Here is a 20143-nt window from a genome sequence, read left to right on the forward strand (position 1 = left end):
TTGATATGCCTTATTTTGTGACGCCTCCGGAACCGGCCCGAAGCCACGGGTGACGAGTCTCTAGATGACGCTTCGGGTTCGGCGCCCGGCAGCCTGCAGGCTGTCGGAGAACATCCACCGCCACGGGCCGAGAACTGCCTAATTGGGCGGATCGATGCGCGCCGGCAAGAAGGAAACGAGTCCACTATATGACCAACACGAAACTCAAGGCATCTTCATAGCAGCGAGAAGAGACTAAGCATGACCCGGGATTTCTCGCATTACCAGAAGATATTTGAGTGGTGAATATCTCAATCTTTCCCACGTGATTGAGCAGAGCTGAGTCCTCGGAAGATCGTCTCCTGTGCAGTAGAATGCACGTGTTAGGCGAATTGTCCACAGCATTTGCCGAAGGGCTGGCGGTTGACCAAGTCAATTAGCGCGAAGCTGTTCGGACACGCCGGCCTGTAATTTGCAGAAATGGGTATGTAGCGACCGTATGCGGGTTTACCGCAGTTGACCCTAAACCAGAAACAGTAAGCTCGAGTTCTTTTGCTTCCCTGTTCTCTAAAGGGTAACTGCAGACCCTTTAAGGATCGCCTGGCTACCGACAGGGCACTGTCTGGTACATCTTATGGCGCAGAAACACGCTTGAGCAATACTCTCATAGTACGAATCCGAACGTATGATTTATATGGAAGTTTCTGTGTCCCTTATTATGTTTCTTGGCCGAGGCGTGGGGTGCGTGTGGGCAACCTTCCCATCCGTAGAATGCTTCAGAAAGCGAACCCGGGACTCTGAACATGAGGCGCGAATTTCCTCATCCTTAGGCGTTGCTTTAATTTACCCTAAGCGTTGTGAGTGATAGAGATGGATAGCATAGTTCGATCACGAAACCCCGATAATATAGTGGCTCCTCAGCTGACAGGAAAGCTAAGTCTAAACCCAATCAGCTTTAAGATGTCGAAATAGTTCATCATTTCCTTGCTCGCCACCAGATGCATTCTCATATACACTATCGTTGCCTTCATGCAGCCCTGACAAATCGAAGGGCGCGGCTTGCACAAGATAGAAGAGATGAAGATACTGGCGGTTTGTTGATTTGAAATCGGATGCAGTGGGTCAAGAATTCGCTCGAGGCAAGTGCACCCACAGTGAACTAAGCCATCCATGCCAAGCCCACCATCCCAGTAAGATGCCGACAGCAAGTCTAAGCGCCTGGCCCCACTCGGTAGAACCCGCAATTCGATATGGCAGTGTAGCATCCACCAGCATTGACGAGAATATCGGATAAAATTCCCTCATAGAATACTACATTACCAATTTCCAGAATTGATGACTACGCTTGCAATATCCACAAAGTATCCACAAAGCCCTCTGGGCGAGACGAACCGATACGCCGCGGAACCACAGCCGAGCGCATCAGGAGGCCACCGGAGCGGCGTAAATCTTAGAACCTCTGCTTGCATTTTCGAGGGCCGCAAGCCAGCGGTTAACATTTCTCTAGATATGCATTGATGCCATCAGTTCATGCACCTTATAACTGACTGCTACCTGCTGTTTAATAGCAGCTGCGGAAGATCCATGCACGTTCTGGGCTCCACCGAGGGGAGCCAAAAGTGGAGCTCCACGAACTTTGGCATATCAGATGACCGACAATAGAGCGGCCTGATCACAGACAGACATTCCGGGCGCGTCTGCTTGCTCGAACAGAAGTAGAGGCCACATAGCTCTTGTCTTAGACGTCCCGGTTCTCGAAGCAGCCCCTGGCCGCATTGCGTGCTCACCTCATTAGAGTGACGTATTGCTGACGATATCAGAGTTGATTTCAAATCTCACCATCCGGCTTACCGTAAGTGAACAGTATTCAGAGGCAGCGATAAAGACAACATCGGTGCTCTGGACGCATATAAAAGCCGCAGCTTCTGGGAAGCTGAGAGCACGCTGCTGCGCAACTCCGCCTCGACAAGAATAGCACACAAGGACATCGAAAATGGCTCCTCCTACCGCTACAGCTCTCGTGACCAGGGGTGGCAAGCTGTCCAAAGAGACCATTCCTGTGCCGACTCCGGGCGAACACCAGGTACTGGTGAAGATTTCCCATGTAGCTCAGAATCCAACGGATAGTGAGCCAGACCCCTTATCCCCTTCCGTGCCGCGAAAATATAGAGTGCTAAGTTACCCACTAGTTCAATCCCTCGACTCTCATGCCTTTGGCGACGATGCGGTGCTTGGGTGTGATTTTGTTGGTACTGTCGAGCTGACGGGTGAAAAAGTGAGCAGGATCAAGGCTGGCACCGTGATTGCCGGTCTAATCTGGGGAGGTCAGTCACCATCTTGAAACAAACTTATTCCATTCAGCATATAGACCGTCGTTCGAGCAGGTGAGATTAAGGGCTTGGGTGGCTACAGCGAGTACACCCTCGCAGATGAGCGTATTTGCTTCCCTTTGCCCGAAGGCGTCACGCCCGAACAGGCCGCAACAGTTCCCCTCGCCGCATGCACAGCACTGCTCGCTCTGTTCTCCAAGGATTGCCTTAACATCCCTCAGAAGTCTGGAGAGACCGTCCTTATTTGGGGTGGAAGCTGTGAGTCTATGTGATGCAGTGCCGCGTAAGCGTGGTAAGCTCACACATCGCAGCAAGCGTCGGGCTTTATGCAATCCAGATTGCCAAGTACTACGGCCTCAACGTTCTTACGACCTGCAGTCCGCGGCATCACGATTTCGTCAAGTCCCTTGGTGCCACTGTCGCTCTCGACTACCGCGACGCCAGAGTGGTGGAGAGCATCAAGGCTGCTGCGAACGCTGGTCTGAGGTACGTCTTCGACACGATCGGCAACGACTCGTCTTCCAGTACCGCATCGCAGGCAATCTCCGAACAAGGCGGTAGTCTGTGCACTGTTCGTCCGGGCAAGGCTTTCACCGAGAATGTGACCAAGCAGACTAAGGTGACGGATGTTCTCGTCTGGACGGCGTTCCTAAAGGAGCATAAATACGGGGATTTCTACTGGCCCGTGAGTCGTCTTCGAGTGCCGATATTTATAGTCGTTTATTGATAATATTTTGTAGCCACATAAGGAAGATCACGAGCTATCGGCAGGATTTTTCGATGCACTGCCGAAGTTGCTCTCCGCGGGAGCCATCAAGCCGAATACCCCGAAGGTTTTCGAGGGACTCGAGTCTGTGGGAAAGGGATTCCAAGAGTACCGTGACGGGGTTATCTCCAACTATAAGATAGTATACAAGGTCTAAGGACTTGAGCCGAACAGGTATGAAGGTCTGACGCGGTTTGTTGAAATGATGTCGTCACCGTGTTTTGAATATATCGTAATATATATGCCGTATCGCCCGTGTTCTGTTGATAATGTCTAACTCGAATTCGGCTTTCGCTAGTGCATTCCCATGCTTCTTTCATTATGAATACGCTCATGCCGCGTTGGAATCCCAAGACATGTTGCCGGTCCATCAACTTCGCTTACCGGGTGCGCATACGATCTGCCATGTGTATCTTGGCGAATATGACCTGCTTATTTCATGTATGCAGCCGGAGAATGGTCCTTATCTGGACTGGCATTGTCAGGCATCCATACTCACTAGGTACCATTCGTCTTACCTGCTTCCATCTAAGCCCAGGGCCGATAAGCACGACCGGTGACATTCCCAGTATATCCGCTCCTGTAGTTTATTTCCACAATCCCCATCCCAAAGTAACTGCTCCCCGAGATATCTGTGGCTAAATTATATCCCGTTCATCGTAAGGACAAAAGACTAGGATTTCCTCCGGCTTGAATCCGATGGTTGTGATCGCCTGTTCTTCAAGCCCGAACACTATAGATTTCACCACATCGAGGATCTCCTGAGCTGACTCATGGCCACGAAAGGCCCTGTCAGCAGAAGCTATAGGAATGGAAAATATAATGAAACCGAAAAAAAGCGAGAAACCTCTCGATAGATGCCATTGAATGCATAGATCAGAGCCCCCGCCTTTTCTTCTTGCAGCATCATCTAAATTCGAGAGTTAACCTGTATGCGGTCGTTTGTCTTTATTAGTGACATATTTGTAGGTCTATAGAAGTAGTCTGTGTGATATAGCTACCAGGCTCTGTCATCTCCGACATCTAGAGTACCGTAATGAATGGGTGCAACTACCATCCATCCAGCAGTCTCTTAAGGGTCCATGGGCCCTACTGACAGACGTCAATGGATATATTTCCTCTCATACCGCCAACCAGCTCTTGCAGCATGGCTACAATATCCGCGGCACTGTCCGGAGTGCATTAAAGAATCAAAGGATCGATGCCCTGTTCGACAGAAATCCGGTGTAGACCGATTTGAGCTTGTGAAGCTTGCGAGAACCTGACCTATTCGGGGGCATTTGACGATGCGATCAAGGATGAGTTCTTCCCCAATGGTGCTTTGGACTTGGGGGCATGTACTATGATTATGGGCTTATCACAACAAGGGCACAGACATACGATAGGTTGATAATGCCACTTTTTTGAAACACATTCTCCTTTGGAGCCTCGTCCAATCACGCTTCCAGGAACCGAGGGTGGGGTTTTACGGCGAAAAGAGGATGGTGATAGCAGGCTTGTAAAAATAGTCAGGCTTAGTCGTGTTCAACATACGGCGTATCACGAAGGGCCATATGGACTTCTGTACTATGTATTATTGTGTGTCTTTAGACTATTTTATTGGTTTTCTAAGGGACAGAACCCGACTCTGTCTCTGTACTATGAAGCCGCTAAAAGAATGCATAGACAGTGGGTCAATAGGGTCCTAATTAGAGTCTGGGCTGAGTGATCATTCTTACTTTCCAAGCCTGCCAATACGTTTCCATCAGCACGAAAGCTCATATGCGCTTCTCTATATGCAAAGGCTATATGAGGATACACGAAAGGGACAGTAAACAGGAAGCAGGAATTGAGAGGTCTCGAAAAGTATCGAGGTAATTCCTCTGGTCATTTTGAGCCTTTGCAGATTCCGATGGAAGGAAAAGGAACAGAAAAGGCTCGCATGGCTCACCAAGACAAAGCCTAGAGAAGTCGGACCTGGCGATCTCCTCCGAAGAGAGTCTCTACCAACACGGTCAGGGAAGAAGTTTAGTTCCAAGGTTCGGGGTGACATAGAGAATAAGTCCGAATGACAATGTCAATAATCCGGTAGCGAGGACCCCCATCGGTATCGCATTGACTGAAGATAGAATGGTCGCGTTCAAGATACAACCGACAATTCCTGAAATCCCCCATGAAACCAGGACCCTACCATAACAGACAAAGAACAGGTGCTGATTGGTAGTTTGTGCTCTGATCAACGCCGGAAGAAGGCTAAACCCTGTACCGTGGACGGAAAGAATCGCCAGCGTGGTCCAACATGCCAGCATAGAACCTTCGAACTGCGAAAGCAACATAAGAAGCACTCCCCGCAAGCAGAAGACGCCAACGAATGTCAGCCTAGGTCCGAGGTTAGCGGAGACCTTGGGTGCAAGGAAGCCGGCAAATGCAAGAGCAGGCATGCAATATGACCAAGTCCACGTTGTACCGTTGTCAGCCCCCTTCATATAGTACGAGGCAAGGCGCGGCAAGCCAGTGAATAATGCCATTCCAGGCAGTGCGGTAAAGAAGAGCAGGATGGAAAAGAATGATTCGGAGTCTCTGGACAAAGCCTTTGAAGGAGATCCTGCTGCGTGGTTCTTAGGAAAACCGGATAATACCATCTGGGAACATCCTCCAACGGCAGCGAACGTCGTCCCTAGAAGCACAAGCATCCGGCCTAGTGTTTCTGCGTCAGAGGTGTTCACCCCAAACACAGATGCTAGGACAAAGCACGCCGCTGCAGCAGTTGAAAACCCCAGTGGTCCAATCGCACTCCGAGCAAGTGCGTACGTCGGAAGCCCCTGGCCAATTAATGCGACCACAGCCAGGTACGTCCACCCAATACCCATTCCACCAAAAAGGAAGCATGTGACCATGAGTTCGAATTTGAGGCTGCTGAGGGACCATCCGGCACCAATGACCGCAATTCCCCAGAGAGTTGTGCCTCTGACGACTGTGACATGGGGCTCCGTTTCGGATGATCATTGAAGCGCTCGTCAGGACGCCAGTCGAGAGACCCAGGCATGCTACGCCAAAAGGCGCGAAGCTCCATGCATCAGATATTCGAAACAGACGTGGCAGCTGTGCTTGGAGAATGCTAAGAGCGTAGACTGTGCCAATGCAAAACATGTTCGCGAAGCTAGCCACGGCGAGCGTGAACGGTGCCAAAACAGGCTCGACAGACGTCGAAACGGATTTGTCCCCCACCATGATATTGACTTCGAAGGGAAATATCACAGGCACTGATGCTGTAGACCCGGGGGCGAGGGAAACACAAGATTCAGAGAATGGTAAAGATACTGAGCGGAATGACATTTCTGGTCTACGTTGGTAGGATTACCCGCTTTACCCGCTATACCCGCTTCTCCCGTTTTTGTGTGCGCCTTCTGAGAACATGTCTATAATGAACCCTATTTATATCCACATCTGAGAGATTCCGAAATACTTCCATCCTGAGTTTATGAGCCACTTTCGACTACCACTATGCAGGGCGACGTCGTTTCCGATCGAGGGAAAGCCCTCGCTGCACAGAGGCCATCTTTTCTTACTGTACTGGGTGACTTGTGGTCTCCAGCATCGAACCCGGACGGCATCGTGAATCTTGGTCTTGCTGAGAATGTAAGGCAATAACCTAATCACTACGGACAAAATCTAATAATGCTCCAGACACTCATGCACTCGGAGATGGTGGGCTTCATCAATTCTCATGTAATATTTGACCTCCCCGAGTGGACTTTGCCATTTGTCCTAATTCTTACAGCTGCAAACGAACACACATGCATTGACCTACGGAGACGGGTTCAGCGGCTCGCACAACCTCAAAGAGAGCCTTTGTCGCTTCATGAACAACCAGTTTTGCCCGCAGACTACAATCCGTCCATCCCATATTGTCATCACATCGGGCGTCAGCAATGCGCTCGAAGCTTGTGCTTGGGCTTTGGCGAACTCCGGAGATTTTGTCATGGTCGGACGGCCGTATTTCAATGCATTTCGCACGATATTTGGTATCCGGCCAGGGTAAGAAATATCCCCAGATTCTACGGCGAGGCTAAGGTGATGATTTTAGAGTCCGGCTTCTTGAAGTGGCGTTTGGAGAAATAGATCCATTCAGCATGCCTGCAGTGCAACAGTACGAGAAGGCACTTGCCGAAGCGAAACATAGAGGTTTACGTGTCAAAGCTCTTATATTATGCTCACCACATAACCCGCTTGGTTTGTTCTCGCGACTTACATGAGCGAGATCGGTGTGTTTTTGCTAATTAGAAGCCTAGGACGTTGCTATCCTGAAGATGTCTTGAAAGAATACTTAAAATTCTGCTCGAGGAATAGACTTCACATTATCTCCGATGAGATCTACGCGCTGTCTGTCTGGAATAACCCTCGTTGTCCCGATGCCCCAGGTTTTAGATCGATCATGTCTATAAAGCTGGAAGGGATTATTGATCCAAGTTTGGTGCATACTGTATGGGGTTTAAGTAAAGTATGCCACTTCCCCCCTGGGCCTTCGTCTCTAGTGGAACTGACAGTTTGACTAGGATTTTGGTGCAACCGGACTGAGGATTGGATGCTTGGTTAGTCAGTCGAATAGACTGCTCTTGGAGGCTGCAGAGGGCATTTCGTGAGATTATCTCCTTTTCTGACGGGGAAGACACGCTAACCAACCTTTCCCGAATAGCCTTCACAATTTCCCCTCGAGCCTCGCAGACCAGGTCATCACATCGCTTCTGCTAGACGATGGCTTCGTGACAAGGTATATTGCGACTAATCGAGTGCGTTTGGCAGAAAGCTATGATTTTGCAACAAAATGGCTACGGTCCCATGGAATCCCGTACCTTGAGTGCAATGCCGCGTTCTTCCTTTGGATTAACTTGGGGGCCGTGGTAAAGGACGTCACAGCTGAGGATATTCTTGCAAAGCTCCGAAAAGAGAAAATTTACATCGCTGCTGGGGAGCATTATGCGGCGGAAGAAGCGGCTTGGTTTCGACTGGTTTTTTCGCACCCACCAAACGTCTTAGAGGAGGGACTTAAGCGGATGATTCAGTCAATACAGTGACAACTTCAACCCGATTCAGTAGGTCCTGGAATCACTTTAGGGTTAGCACAACATAGAAACACAAACCAACATCTCGGACCTCGGTTCGGTTTCACTATGGGTAGCCGGTCAGCCTGGCGCTGAACCGTCAACTGCTAAGGCTAGACTGAGATTTCAATGACCGCAGACTTGGTGCTTACTGTGGCTTGGACTGTACGACAGTGGTTTGTATCTAACCTCACTCTGTTGGTTGCCCCTGCCGTGATAGCTAGAAAAAGTGATCGTAAAGCAGCATTCACCTCGTCAACCACTATAAGCTTGATACTGCCATTCTTGGTATCGGAACACAGATCCAGGCATCTCTGGCCCTTTCCAAGGGAAAATTATTAGACACTAACTTTTTTAAATTCCTCAAGATACCGCCAGTCAAGCACTGAATAGCTGAGGCCCACGTATCGCAGTACCGGTCAATGAACTTCGCCCGAATCTCTGCCAAATAAATGTGCATGAACGGCAAATTATTCATAATCGGCCTCCCTACACCAATACCTACGACAGTGCTGCCGCGTTGCACCGATAAGCAGCAGTGCATATACTGTTCTCCACACCGGTACACTCAAGAACAGTCGCAGGGGCGGAATACTCGTCGTCTCCGAACAATGCACGGATTGCCTTAGCATTTCCTTCAGCACTGAGGTCCCGATTAATCTGATAGACCATTGCACCCGGAATGAACTCCCTGGCGAACGCCAAACGATAGCCGTCAAGGTCAGTGATGACAAGCGGGTGCGCACCTGACGAATGAGCGGCAGCCAGGGTCAACAGCCCAATCGGACTAGCGCCGCAACGACTGCCCCACGCCCTAGGCTCAACACAGCGGTCCGGACACCATACATGGTGACTGATAGGGCTCAACGAGCGCCGCCTTAGGTAGGAAACGTTGTCTGGCAGCTTATGTAACTATTTAGCCGGATGTGTTTTGTATCGCTGCAGTGAGCCGTGGTAAGGGGAGACACCAGCGAGTTGCACTTCTTCGCAGAGATCGTACCGGCTGTCGCGACAAAGAAAGCAGTTAGCACAGAGCGCACCGGGTTCTATGGCCACGCGATCACCTATATCTGTTATCTGTCAGGTACAGCGGCTCTTCCACGACTTCTGTCAATTGTATCATACCGAGCTTCAAGTTGGCGACGCCGTCCACGACCTGTAAAACAACACCAGCAGCCTCACGACCCAGATGCAATCTCCTTCAACTACAAGGGAACCAATTCGACCAGTTTTCCAGAAGTGGATATCCGGCCTGGTCTCAGGTTATTTCCTTATTTCCAAACAACGTCATGCGGAAAATCGAAAGGCGGAAGAAAGACACAAGGCAACGTGCGCACACCCATAGATATCGGTAGCTTTCACCTGGAGCAGCACCTCTCCCTTCTTGGGCGGAGAGACTGGAGCTTCCACTTGCCTCAGGTTATGGTCCGCAGTGACCGGTAGCGACGGATTGGGAAATCTAGTCTGAATGAAGGTTGCACTCATTCTGCAGACAGTGTTTTCCGAGTGAGTGTCAAATGTCTGAAGTTGAATAGGGAAACTTCCGTTGTATGTGATAGAAACGTTGGTCTGATTTCCAGTGTAGGGAGGAGAGCTGTACTTCGGAGAAGCCAGGTGAATGCATGAATGAGAAGGCGGGGACGATAAGCAGCATCGACACACTTCATGTATTTAATTTGCTGCGCCCTTTCCCTGCAATTTCCAGCTCTATTTAGTCTAAACGCGGTAGTTGTTGGTTAGTCCAATAGTTATTCGACGGACTCAAATCCGTGGTTACAGCATCCCTTCGGGCCATGCCATGGTCGCGCTGCAGGAAGTGACTGGCTCGGATGCATGCACACCTAGGCGATGCGCTTGGGGTTGCCGCTTTCACCTACTCCTACTCAGAGCTTCTACCGAAACTTGGAGTTCCTGAGGCTTGTTTTCACACCGTATCCCGACAGTTCCTTTGTTCACCACAAAGTATGTAGACGACATGTGGCTACTATCAGTCTTTCATTTTTATGTGTCTTGCTTTCCTCGTTCTTTCCTATCAACCTTTTTATCTTATTTTCATCATTTTTTCTCTATCCGAGTTACAGTCCGCGCTCGATGTTTGCCCACATGATTTCGATGAAACATGACTACACGTATTCCTTGTGAAGCAACATCATCAACGGCGTCGCATCTGCTCTTTTTCTTGTTCGCAGGCTCACTGGTGACACGACAACGTCTTGAAGACTTTCTGTATACTCATATCCGATCTTTACCAGCAATACAATGGTGATCATCCTGGGTAAGTTCCATCTGGCTAAGACAATCTTGCGAATCACGAACTTATCGACCGAAGCGGCGCCATCGGCATGGCCGCCATCAGTGTGTCCCTCTGGAAATATGTGATGCGCTATGCGCCCCTCTCCCTGATTTTGTTTTAACCGCGACGGATGAATATCTCTGCACCTTGACCGCCATAGCAGGAATTTCATAGCCAAAGAACTTGTATGCGGCTTTACCAGGCAACGAGTGACCGAAGCGTTTTAGACAGATGCCCGCGTTGGCGTAGCGTTCCCAACCGTTAAGAGCGTACGGCTCAATGACCACGGCAGGGATGCGATGGCGCTGTAGGGTTGCACGCTTGTATTCAAGGGTCTGCTCCTTGGAGAGGCGCTGGCAGGGGAAAGACACCACCCTGCTAGCAATATTCTTCTCCTTCAGGCTATCTGCGACTAGTACACTTGCTTATTCCATTTGTCAGGATACAGGACTATGGCCTTAGAACAGCCTAAGTCATACCACTCTGACCGTGCGGATGCGCTCTGCCCAGGGCATCCTGAGATTGAACATGAGGGTATTGAAGTTACGACAGGCCCTTTGGGGCAGGGTGTGGCGAACGCTGTTCGTTTAGCTATGGCCACGAAGAATCTGGCAGCAACCTTCAACAAACCTGGCTTCGACATTGTTAGTAATTATATTTGGTGCATGGTCGGTGACGCATGTCTTCAGAAGGGTGTTGCTCTCGAGGCTATCTCCTTCGCTGGGCACCTGAGACTGAATAATCTGACTATCATCTACGACAACAACCGGATTACTTGTGACGGCTCGGTGGATCTTACAAACACGGAGGATATCAATGCTACAATGTGTGCCTGTAACCGAGATGTCATTGAGGTTGAGGACGGTTGCTTTGATGATATTGAGGACATGGCCACGGCGCTAGAGAAGGCTCGTGTATTCTCCCGACAAGCCTACCTTCATCAACTGCCACACAGTCATCGGTGTTGGAAGCAAAGTTGCTGGTCAGGCTGCCGCACGCGGTTCTGCTGTTGGTGCTGCTGATGTTGCAGCTCAGAATATCACATATGGGTTCTCGCCAATGAGCACTTCATCATTGGCGATCATGTGCGTGCATTTTTGCCGACTTACCCGCTTGTGGTGAGACCTCGGTGCAAGAATGGAACCAACTGCTGGGTAAGTATTCTGACAACTATCCTGACTTGGGTTCTGAATTCCAGAGCCGCATGCGTGGTGACCTTTCTGGAAACTGGAAAGATCTGATCCCTACCAGTTTCCCAGAAACTCCTATGGCCACTCGTGCTTCATCTGGCCTTGTCTTCAAACCTATCGCAGAGAAATGCAGGGCCTTCATGGTTGGAACTACAGACTTATCTCCGTCTGTTCAGTACGCTAGGGTATGGTATGTTGGCAGCGAAAGTGGAAATGGTAGGTGATTAGCTTTCGGATTCACTGTGTACTCTTTCCTCTGTTCCTGCAAGCTCCTGTTAATTTCTCGCTTCAAGGCCGCTGGTGCATGCAAATGTCGTACTTTGTATCCCGATATGGTACATCTTTGCTGCCCAGATGTTAGAGTCCATTGACTTCCCTTTTGTGTTGCCAGTTGGCGATTTAGGCGAGGTCGTTCATGGAAGAGATCAAAAGGCACGAAAGACAGTGGATATGGAGGGATAAGGCAGGTCCAGAATTGCCCTTTCCACTCTGACGTACTGTCTGGATTTGTGTCCAGCGGCATGCTTACTTCTCAAGGTTCATTCTCTGCGATAATATGTAATACGATCTCCTGTGCTTCATAGTCTTTCTTGCTCCCACCCTTGGTAGGTCTGAACAGTGTAAAAATTCCATCCAGGAAGGCAAGGCAGTGCCCTGAACTGTACCTGACACCCCTGAACGGTATATTAATATCATGAAAAAAAAACATCATCGGTATTGACGTATACGAAAGTATTGGAGGCAAACGCAAAATGAGCCAAGAGACGGGCCAGGGCGATCGTAACAGAGTAATTGAAGGCCTCGCTGACTTCGGATTACATGTTGATACCTATTCTCGGTCGGATATGGTGAGGGAGCGTGGGAAATGATGGATGTGTAGAAAAGCGGAAGGTACACCACATCTTAGAGGTCCTCTGACCAGCTATAAATTGACGAAAGGCACTTCTTACTTGCATGAACTATCTGGCATCCATGCAGGAGAAGTTGGATAATGTGGGCTAAATGATTCGCATTATCCTCAATCATGTCGCTTCCATGCCATCCAACGCCCTCAAGAACACAGTTCCATACTCGTATCATGGCTCGGCATTGTCAGTGATAGCTGCTGAGCCAATGATACGGTATGATGTCTGACGTTGCCAAGACAGGCAACGAAAACTCGTCAGCAGCTTGTACGTCATCGTCTGTCTTCTTTGTCAGGAATCTGAAGGCGGACCATAGGTTAGGGCGCCGGCCGCAATCGGATCCTTGCCCACATCCTAGGCTTTCCGTTCCCCGAAACCCGCGCGGATTCGTGAGGAGCGTTTCGTGGGTGACTGGTGGCTAGCCGCATGTGGGAGCTCACTAGGAGAAAGGGTGAATCCTATATCGCCTGAAGTCAGGTATCTGGAGAGGTTAGTCATATGAGAAAAAGAAAGATCCGATAGCTCTCCAAAAACGTGACACCGAAAAGCGCCTAAAGCGGGGATCAAAGCATTTCCATTCCTACGCAATAGCTCTTCGCATAGAAATTACAATTCGAATCTTGCTTTAAAAATGTATTTTTCGAAAATTTCAATCAGCCTTCCCACCCTATCGTCGCCAGGCGGGAGAAATTGAGTCCCCAATACACCGCAAAGATCAGAGTCTCTATCAATAAACTGCCACGCAGATTAGTATCGTGCGAAACCAGAGCTTGATTTGATTCTTACCCAGAACAAGTTAGGCATGCCGCTCCAAAACAGCGTGTTTCTTCTCCGCCCAGACGGTTCGTTTTCCATTGCAAGCATGCCTCCCAGGCCCCAGTCATATGAGAGAGACTTATCAAATATACCAATGAAGGAGGATTCGGGCGTGGAGTTGCGGACCCGTTTCAGAAGGGCTTCTCGGCTAGGTAGCAGAAGCTGCGGCTGGAACATCATATCGACTGACCGGCTTGTGAGAAGCTTTCCATCATCAGCCAAAATAGAATGGAGCACTTTTAGGAAGTCTTCCATTGAGCCGTACACGCCTTGTCCCCCAAAACAGTCCGTCACTCCTTCGGTTAGGAAGGGTTGCTTTAGCCCAGAGAACCCTCCCGAGACTTGGTCTCGAACAGATATTTTGACCGGTGCTATTCTCCCGCTGACGGTAGAAGGCCAAAAAGTCATCCTCGAAATACCAAGTGGCTCCCAAATATGTCGTTGCATATAGATTTCTAGCGTTTGACGGGCCAAACGCTCGACGAGTTGTCCAACCCAGTCTATTCCGGTGCCGTACTCCCATGCAGTGTCCGGCTCGAAAACTAGTGGGTAGCCAAATCGCTTGTCGATTGTGGTACCAGAATTGACCTCTCGTCCCTTGTAAGCTGCGAAGCGGGCGAGTTCGGGGTTGCTCATATCGTAGCCAGTTCCACTGCTGTGGGTTAAAAGACTTCGGAGAGTGATTGGGTTCTTTCGTTGTTGAGTAAGCGGTCGACCTGCTGCATCCCAGCCGTACAGTACCTCCTGACGGGCCAATGTTGGTATCAAGGATGACACATCCGTCTCAAGATCAACAAGTCCTTTCTCTATTAGCTGAAGAGCAGCAATAGAGGTCATGAATTTGCTCATGGATGCAAGAGCCATGATAGAGCTCATGGTGAATGGCCTCCCTTCCGAGGTACATTCGTCTTTTCCGAAAGCGTTTGCGTAGTGGAAACTCCCACTTCTGTTTGTTGCTGCAACTACCACGCCAGGCCAAGTCCCATTCTTTGTTGACTCGGAGAATATCATTTCGAGACTTTCCAGGGGATTCTGAGAGCTGGCATCGCCGACCATGATGCTATGGGTTTGTGGTTGCGAGGACGATTGAGGGGGTCAAGTACTCCAGGGTTGAAAGCTGGGTTGTCATGGGAAGCACTGGCTAGCGAGCATTCCGAGTTCATGTATCGTGAGTCTGGGGGCAAATACCAGATTCGTGACAACGTTGGACGAGGTATCTATTTCTTGCCAGATAAGGAGCCCAAAATATTTAGGTGTGCGGCAATTGCGGCAAGTGCGGTAATTACGGCAATGATGGACAACGAAGGACAACGAATGACAAATACCGTTTTGGGCAGAGAGGATCTATCTCGTTTTGCCACCGAAACGGGGTCGGTTCCTTCCAACAGGGTTGTCTGCCTTGAGCCGGGCGTACCATAACTTTCACAATGTCTTTGCACTTTTCCTGAAGTTGATTTTCCGCGAAATCGTTGAAGATCTCACCATAGTAGCCAGAATAGGGTGTCTCCGCTACATCCATGGCGTCGAGGTCGACTACGGCGACATTTAATCCGTCGGCGATACCTATACCGCCAGACAGCGCAGCCGCCATTATCAGTACAACAGCTTGTGAAGGTAAGATAGGTTGAAATACCCAAACAAAAATGCAATGCGTGGCACTTTCTCTTGGTGGCGTCTCTGGTGGCGATACTGGAGGGAGTATAGTTGTTGCAAGGACAGCATTGCGTGAGGTTCGGGCGCGAAAGGTATCGTGGTAAGGGGTAGGCGGCTTTGATGTGGAGGCATACGCCAACACAAAAAGTTGCTTTAAAGTATGTCGTGCTCCCCACCCAAGGATACATCGTATTGTTTGATACTTCTAACACGTGTGCAAGAAAAAGCCACTGTTTCCGAATTTCGGTGTCCAGATAACTTGGAAGAGACCAACTTTTCGGCGGCCAGGTTAACTATATGCCCACAGCCGTCATATCTTTGCCAAGCTAAGGATAGATTCTTGAACTCATTATTTTGAAGCTCAGTCGATCTTGAACCTCATACAATGTGCTAGCAGGCTTCTGGATATCTCGCAATAACCAGACGTCATGGCTATTGGAAGCATTTGTGATCCAGCCCCTAAAGTACCCCGGAAATCGTAGCCGAGGCCGTAGCACTGCTGGAGCTCCATCTCCGGATGCGTTTCTCAGCTGCATGGTATTACCTTAAGACCATCCCTACAGGAGGTCCTTGGAAAGATAATCATTCTCTAACCGATTATAGAGGACATCACCTCCTCGAGAATGCCGTCAACCGATGTTCTGGCATCGCCTCATCTCGTCACACCCAATGCCGCTACCGACAGCGTCTCTTGAGCTGACGTAGTCCGTTTGGACACGCCCTCTTATTCCTCGACACGGGCTAGCAGAGCCTCCACAACCGCAAGTGTCAGACACGGAGACCTTCATGAAACTCGATGCGAACGCGGCGGTCGTACTTCGCCGAATATCATCGGAAGTCTTCCGCAAAATCGTCAATAGCGTTCTTTGTTCACAGATAAATCTGCGCGAAAAGTCCTTTCATTGCAACTGAAGAGCAGCCTACACACTGCAGCCACAGAAGGCTATCAAAGGAAGGGCCAAATGGTCGGAACATCAGCAAGGGTAGTTGGACCCTCATACTGAGTGATTGTAGCCGGCGTACGGACAAGCAAAGAATTCACCCACATGAACAATCAGCCAAGCGCCGCCGAGCGGATGATACCGTAAGTAGGTTGGCTGACCAAGGAGGGAAGAAAGCAGAGCTCATCTCGTATCGCGGAGCTTACAACGGAGTGTCACGCGATCCAAGTTTACCCGGAGGGATTGGTGTTGAACGCGGTGCACCACAACTTCGTCCTATATACCGTCCGACAAGCCGTGCCGTGGTCACATCGGACTTCAGTGCAGGGAAGCATAACGCCAAGGAATAGATAGGGGGAAAAACCGACCTGACAACAGCGGCGTCATGCGTGTATTGCGTGTTTTGCGGAAGGGAATCACGGCAAGAGCAAGGTCTTCCCTCAGAGGAACGAAATGTCCCGGAGAGAAGAGGTCCGGCAGAATCGGCCGGTCTTCTCCGAAGAACCGGACAATCCCAGAAGATGGGCAGTTGGCGCCTGCACGGGAATCCCGGCATATGCCCTGATATGTTCGTCGAGCTCGGTGGGAAACAGACCAACATCAACATACAAGGGAGCTCACGATGAGCGCAGCCTTCCGGTAACCTCATTCATACCGATTAAGGGAAGTCATACAGCTATCCGTGCGGATCTCTGGACAGGAGGGGCAGACAGCCCCCAGCTCTAAAGGCAGCGAGACATTCCAGTTAACTTGAAAATACAATCTAGACCTCCTCTATAAAGTAGGAATAATCGATTTCCCGGCCGGAGGCACGGACCCGACGATTGACCTCTCCCTAACTACCTACAAACTCCGAGATACTCTCGTTCGCTATGGACCGTGCCTCATATTACCTCCAGGGGCAAAATATACGCCGGACTTGAGATACCAAATACAGAACAGGACATCGATCACGCCGCTTGGGGTATAGTCAATACTATCCTTACGGCTGTCAACAAGTCTACTCCAAAGTTACAAGTCCGCCCAAGCTCGATAGCGGGCTGTACAAGAGAAAGCAAAGCGGCCTAGCAGCTCAGCCGACGCCTCAGTCGGAGATACCAACGCGTACGGACACCTACAGCATGGAAGTATACCACCAGCTAGGATATCACTAAACCAGAACTATCAGGGAAACTTTGCAGCCTACCCCCGAAGAGAGTAAGAGAGGCGACGTGCTCCCTAGAATACCTCTGGAGATACGATGGGCTGGTAGCAACCCGGACCCACGCTCGTCAACGTCCGGGTAAGTGGATGGAAAAAGACAAGATACAGGCTGGGGACATTTTTTCCCGTTGACCTTGACCGACATTCGAACCTACAAGAATCCGAATCTGATACCGCTTCCGCCGATTACGGTGAGGTCGGTGACGTAAACATCCATATGCCAGGCGAAAGCCACCACAGAGGACGTCGTCCTAAGCCACTCAGGCAACTCGCTGCTGTGTTACGATGAGAACCCACAAAACTGATTATATACCCCAGGCTGGCGATGTCGATTTTGAACCCGTGGGAGGAAATGGATGGCAGGAGCATTGCCTCAGAACAACTTGAGCCTGAGGGATAAAGGGCCCTACGCCTGTTAGGAACCGCTGTCAAGCAGGATCAGCGAACTTATGCAACACTTGAGAATGGCCAGCTCGACGGCTTTGTAGCCATGTCGAGCTTCTGCATCGCAACACATCAACGAGAGGGGCGATCTTTCAGACCCAAAGACTGCCCGAGCTCCGTATATGCAGGACATATATTGTCCGAAGAACTCCAGAACCCATCATCCCTCGACCAAAGGATGTCATGCTCACGAGCGATGTTACTTCCGGTATGCTTGCGCGCTCGGTGGGGAACGAGTATCTGCAGTCGAACAATAGGGAAGCCACTTCGATTCGAGGATCCAGCGCTCTGCACTTGGACACTTCCTCGACCGCCCGCGCGCTAGAACAAGAACGAGAAACGAGATGAGGTATTAGCGGCTCAGTTTCGGCCTCCGAGCGGCAACTTCGAGGATCCAATTCGGACGAGACGGTCCGCAGCCCCAAAAAGTCTGGATAATCGGCTGCAGCGGACATCCATAGTCAAACAGTGGTTTTTAATGGACTATCGAACCTGTTTGCTTGTTAGCTGGGAACGATGGCTACTGCTGTGGAAGTTGGACGTCGGACACAACGTACTTTGACGGTGGAGCAAGAGCGCTCGGGGACAAGGCAACTTGCGAACGGAACAAGTCGCAGGGTGTGGAAGCCAGCCGCCCAGCTTGGTGCGGTTGAGGGGCAGCTCGCATCCCTTCACAGCGGGCCGACCTTGAAACAGACATACTGTATTGACACGACGCCGGCAGATCTCCGCGACCCTCGCCACCTCGTCCAGTCATGCGAGGTCCGCCAGCGCGTGGTCCAGCCGGACGGTCCGGCTCCGCAAGGGCTGAGGCATATGGGCCCGTCCCTTCTGGGAGACTGCGACTCGTTATATACAGGAGGAGGCATTGAACGCGCGCCGTGACTGGAAAGATACTCGGGCTTGGGGAGCGCTGCGACGATGCTGTGCCGGTTCGGTTGCCACCTCGGTGGATGGGACGTATCCCGTGGCCACGGATATCAGGTGGTCGTGTGTCTGCGCGGACGGCCAGACGATTCGAGATTCTTCCTGGGCAATTCCACGCGGCCTGAACACATTGAACATGACCCTTGACAACTGCCTGGGCAAGGTAGGGTCGTATGAGCTGCTGCCCACGTATCTGTCCGCCATTGCCGTTCTGCAGAACGGAGGCACGCATGCGAACAACCCCGTTTAACCGGGTATCCGAGATGATTTACTATCCACAACATTCTCATACCTCCCATTGCTCAGGGATAGCGAATTGGCTGGGCTTTCGGCCCCAGCGCAATGGATGTTACTGGCAGAAAGGCCTACGGTCAACCGGTCTTGGCGAGCCGGAGTAGACACATGCCCGAGCTTTGAACAGGATGGACCCACTCGATCACACTGAAGATCCCCGGTCATTTTCTTCCAATTCCCGTCTTCAGCTCTCATAATTGTGTATCGTCCATCCGATTCGTGATGGCTTTCTCAACGAGACCACCCGGTGGCCGTAGTCAGTTTACATCACTCGTGGGCTGATCTGCTGCTCCCGCCCGGGGTTTCGTTGCAGCTCTGGCAAGCGGAAATCAGTGAGCAGCTGGCTGCCCTTCATTTCACCAGGTAGGCCGATCTCCGTAGACATACCCCGCCGCCGTAGCATTCTGGCCCCAAACTATGACCAGCAAAAGATGCGGCTTCGACCAGGATTGATTTCCCAGTCCCGTCGGATGGTTCCACTAATCCCGTCGGGGGAAGTTGAACATGGGGATTCAACTTGGAGTCATTTCCGAACTAGAAGACACCAAAACAAAAATTACACGTCAAACTACACGACCGGATAATCTCGGCAAAGTCAGAAACACGATTTAGCATAAGAGCGGGGAGGCCCTCTGGTACACCTCGGGTCGAAACCTCCTTCCGCCCCACAGAGACGAGCTTGTATCCAAATCCAAGTGCAAGGCCCCACTCCACGCATAGATATCAAGATGACACGCCAGGGTGAAAATTACATGACATCACTGATCTAATGATAAAATCCCATTGCAAAGTAGCGCCTTGGCACTAAGGCCTAGAAATAAGCTCGTCTGTACGGGCTGGAAGGAGGTTTCGGACCTTGGTGTATCTGTTTGACCAAGCTTACGAGAGCTGGGGATGGAAGGGAATAACTGGGCATCTTCAATGACTTTGGTGGAGTCCGCTGTCCTCAAGGACAATGGCTCTTGTCCGAACCGTCTGCACCGGTTCTGCTTCGAAGTCGACCTTATGCTACGTCAGAAGCATTAGCGCAAGGAAAGTAGCCCAGGGGAACTGAGTGTTCAGCGCTTTAAGAAACGAGATTGCTGGGAAGATTTATCCTCAGATGCCCAGGTATTCCCGATCCAACCAAGCATTATCCTCGACGCCCTTGGCAACTGCTCAAGCTAATGGACAGGTAGACAATTGCCCGAGATACTGTATCCATCGTTCGCCTTATCTCCTAATGACCGGGTTTCTATCGCATGTATGATGTACCACGACCAATTTTCCCCGTTGAGAAAATTGCCCAAGACTTTGCCTCTTCTTTTGCTTGATTGTTTCT

At 50.5% G+C, this 20143-nt stretch overlaps 5 protein-coding genes across 5 annotated transcripts; 4 read left to right on the top strand and 1 right to left on the bottom strand.

The window, feature by feature from the left end:
* Positions 1-1972: 1972 nt before the first annotated feature.
* On the top strand, positions 1973-3232 carry ATEG_03608 (zinc-binding alcohol dehydrogenase family protein; the record flags this gene model as incomplete). The annotated part of the gene is made up of 5 exons (XM_001212786.1): positions 1973-2105; positions 2169-2254; positions 2348-2567; positions 2621-2994; positions 3050-3232. 5 exons carry the CDS (start codon positions 1973-1975, stop codon positions 3230-3232), a joined length of 996 nt encoding a protein of 331 aa, XP_001212786.1.
* Positions 3233-6558: 3326 nt separating this feature from the next.
* Positions 6559-8129, top strand: ATEG_03609 (uncharacterized protein; the record flags this gene model as incomplete). Its single annotated transcript, XM_001212787.1, has 5 exons — positions 6559-6693; positions 6836-7092; positions 7342-7555; positions 7611-7693; positions 7751-8129. 5 exons carry the CDS (start codon positions 6559-6561, stop codon positions 8127-8129), a joined length of 1068 nt encoding a protein of 355 aa, XP_001212787.1.
* A 2772-nt stretch (positions 8130-10901) lies between these two features.
* On the top strand, positions 10902-12101 carry ATEG_03610 (uncharacterized protein; the record flags this gene model as incomplete). Its single annotated transcript, XM_001212788.1, has 4 exons — positions 10902-11275; positions 11480-11603; positions 11648-11855; positions 12031-12101. 4 exons carry the CDS (start codon positions 10902-10904, stop codon positions 12099-12101), a joined length of 777 nt encoding a protein of 258 aa, XP_001212788.1.
* A 1190-nt stretch (positions 12102-13291) lies between these two features.
* Positions 13292-14416, bottom strand: ATEG_03611 (serine hydrolase domain-containing protein; the record flags this gene model as incomplete). The annotated part of the gene is made up of 1 exon (XM_001212789.1): positions 13292-14416. One exon carries the CDS (start codon positions 14414-14416, stop codon positions 13292-13294), a length of 1125 nt encoding a protein of 374 aa, XP_001212789.1.
* A 3701-nt stretch (positions 14417-18117) lies between these two features.
* ATEG_03612 (uncharacterized protein) lies at positions 18118-18486 on the top strand (the record flags this gene model as incomplete). Its single annotated transcript, XM_001212790.1, has 1 exon — positions 18118-18486. One exon carries the CDS (start codon positions 18118-18120, stop codon positions 18484-18486), a length of 369 nt encoding a protein of 122 aa, XP_001212790.1.
* Between the last annotated feature and the right edge of the window lie 1657 nt (positions 18487-20143).

This window comes from Aspergillus terreus, genomic scaffold (genome assembly GCF_000149615.1).
Source record: "Aspergillus terreus NIH2624 scaffold_5 genomic scaffold, whole genome shotgun sequence".
Lineage (NCBI taxonomy): Eukaryota > Fungi > Ascomycota > Eurotiomycetes > Eurotiales > Aspergillaceae > Aspergillus > Aspergillus terreus.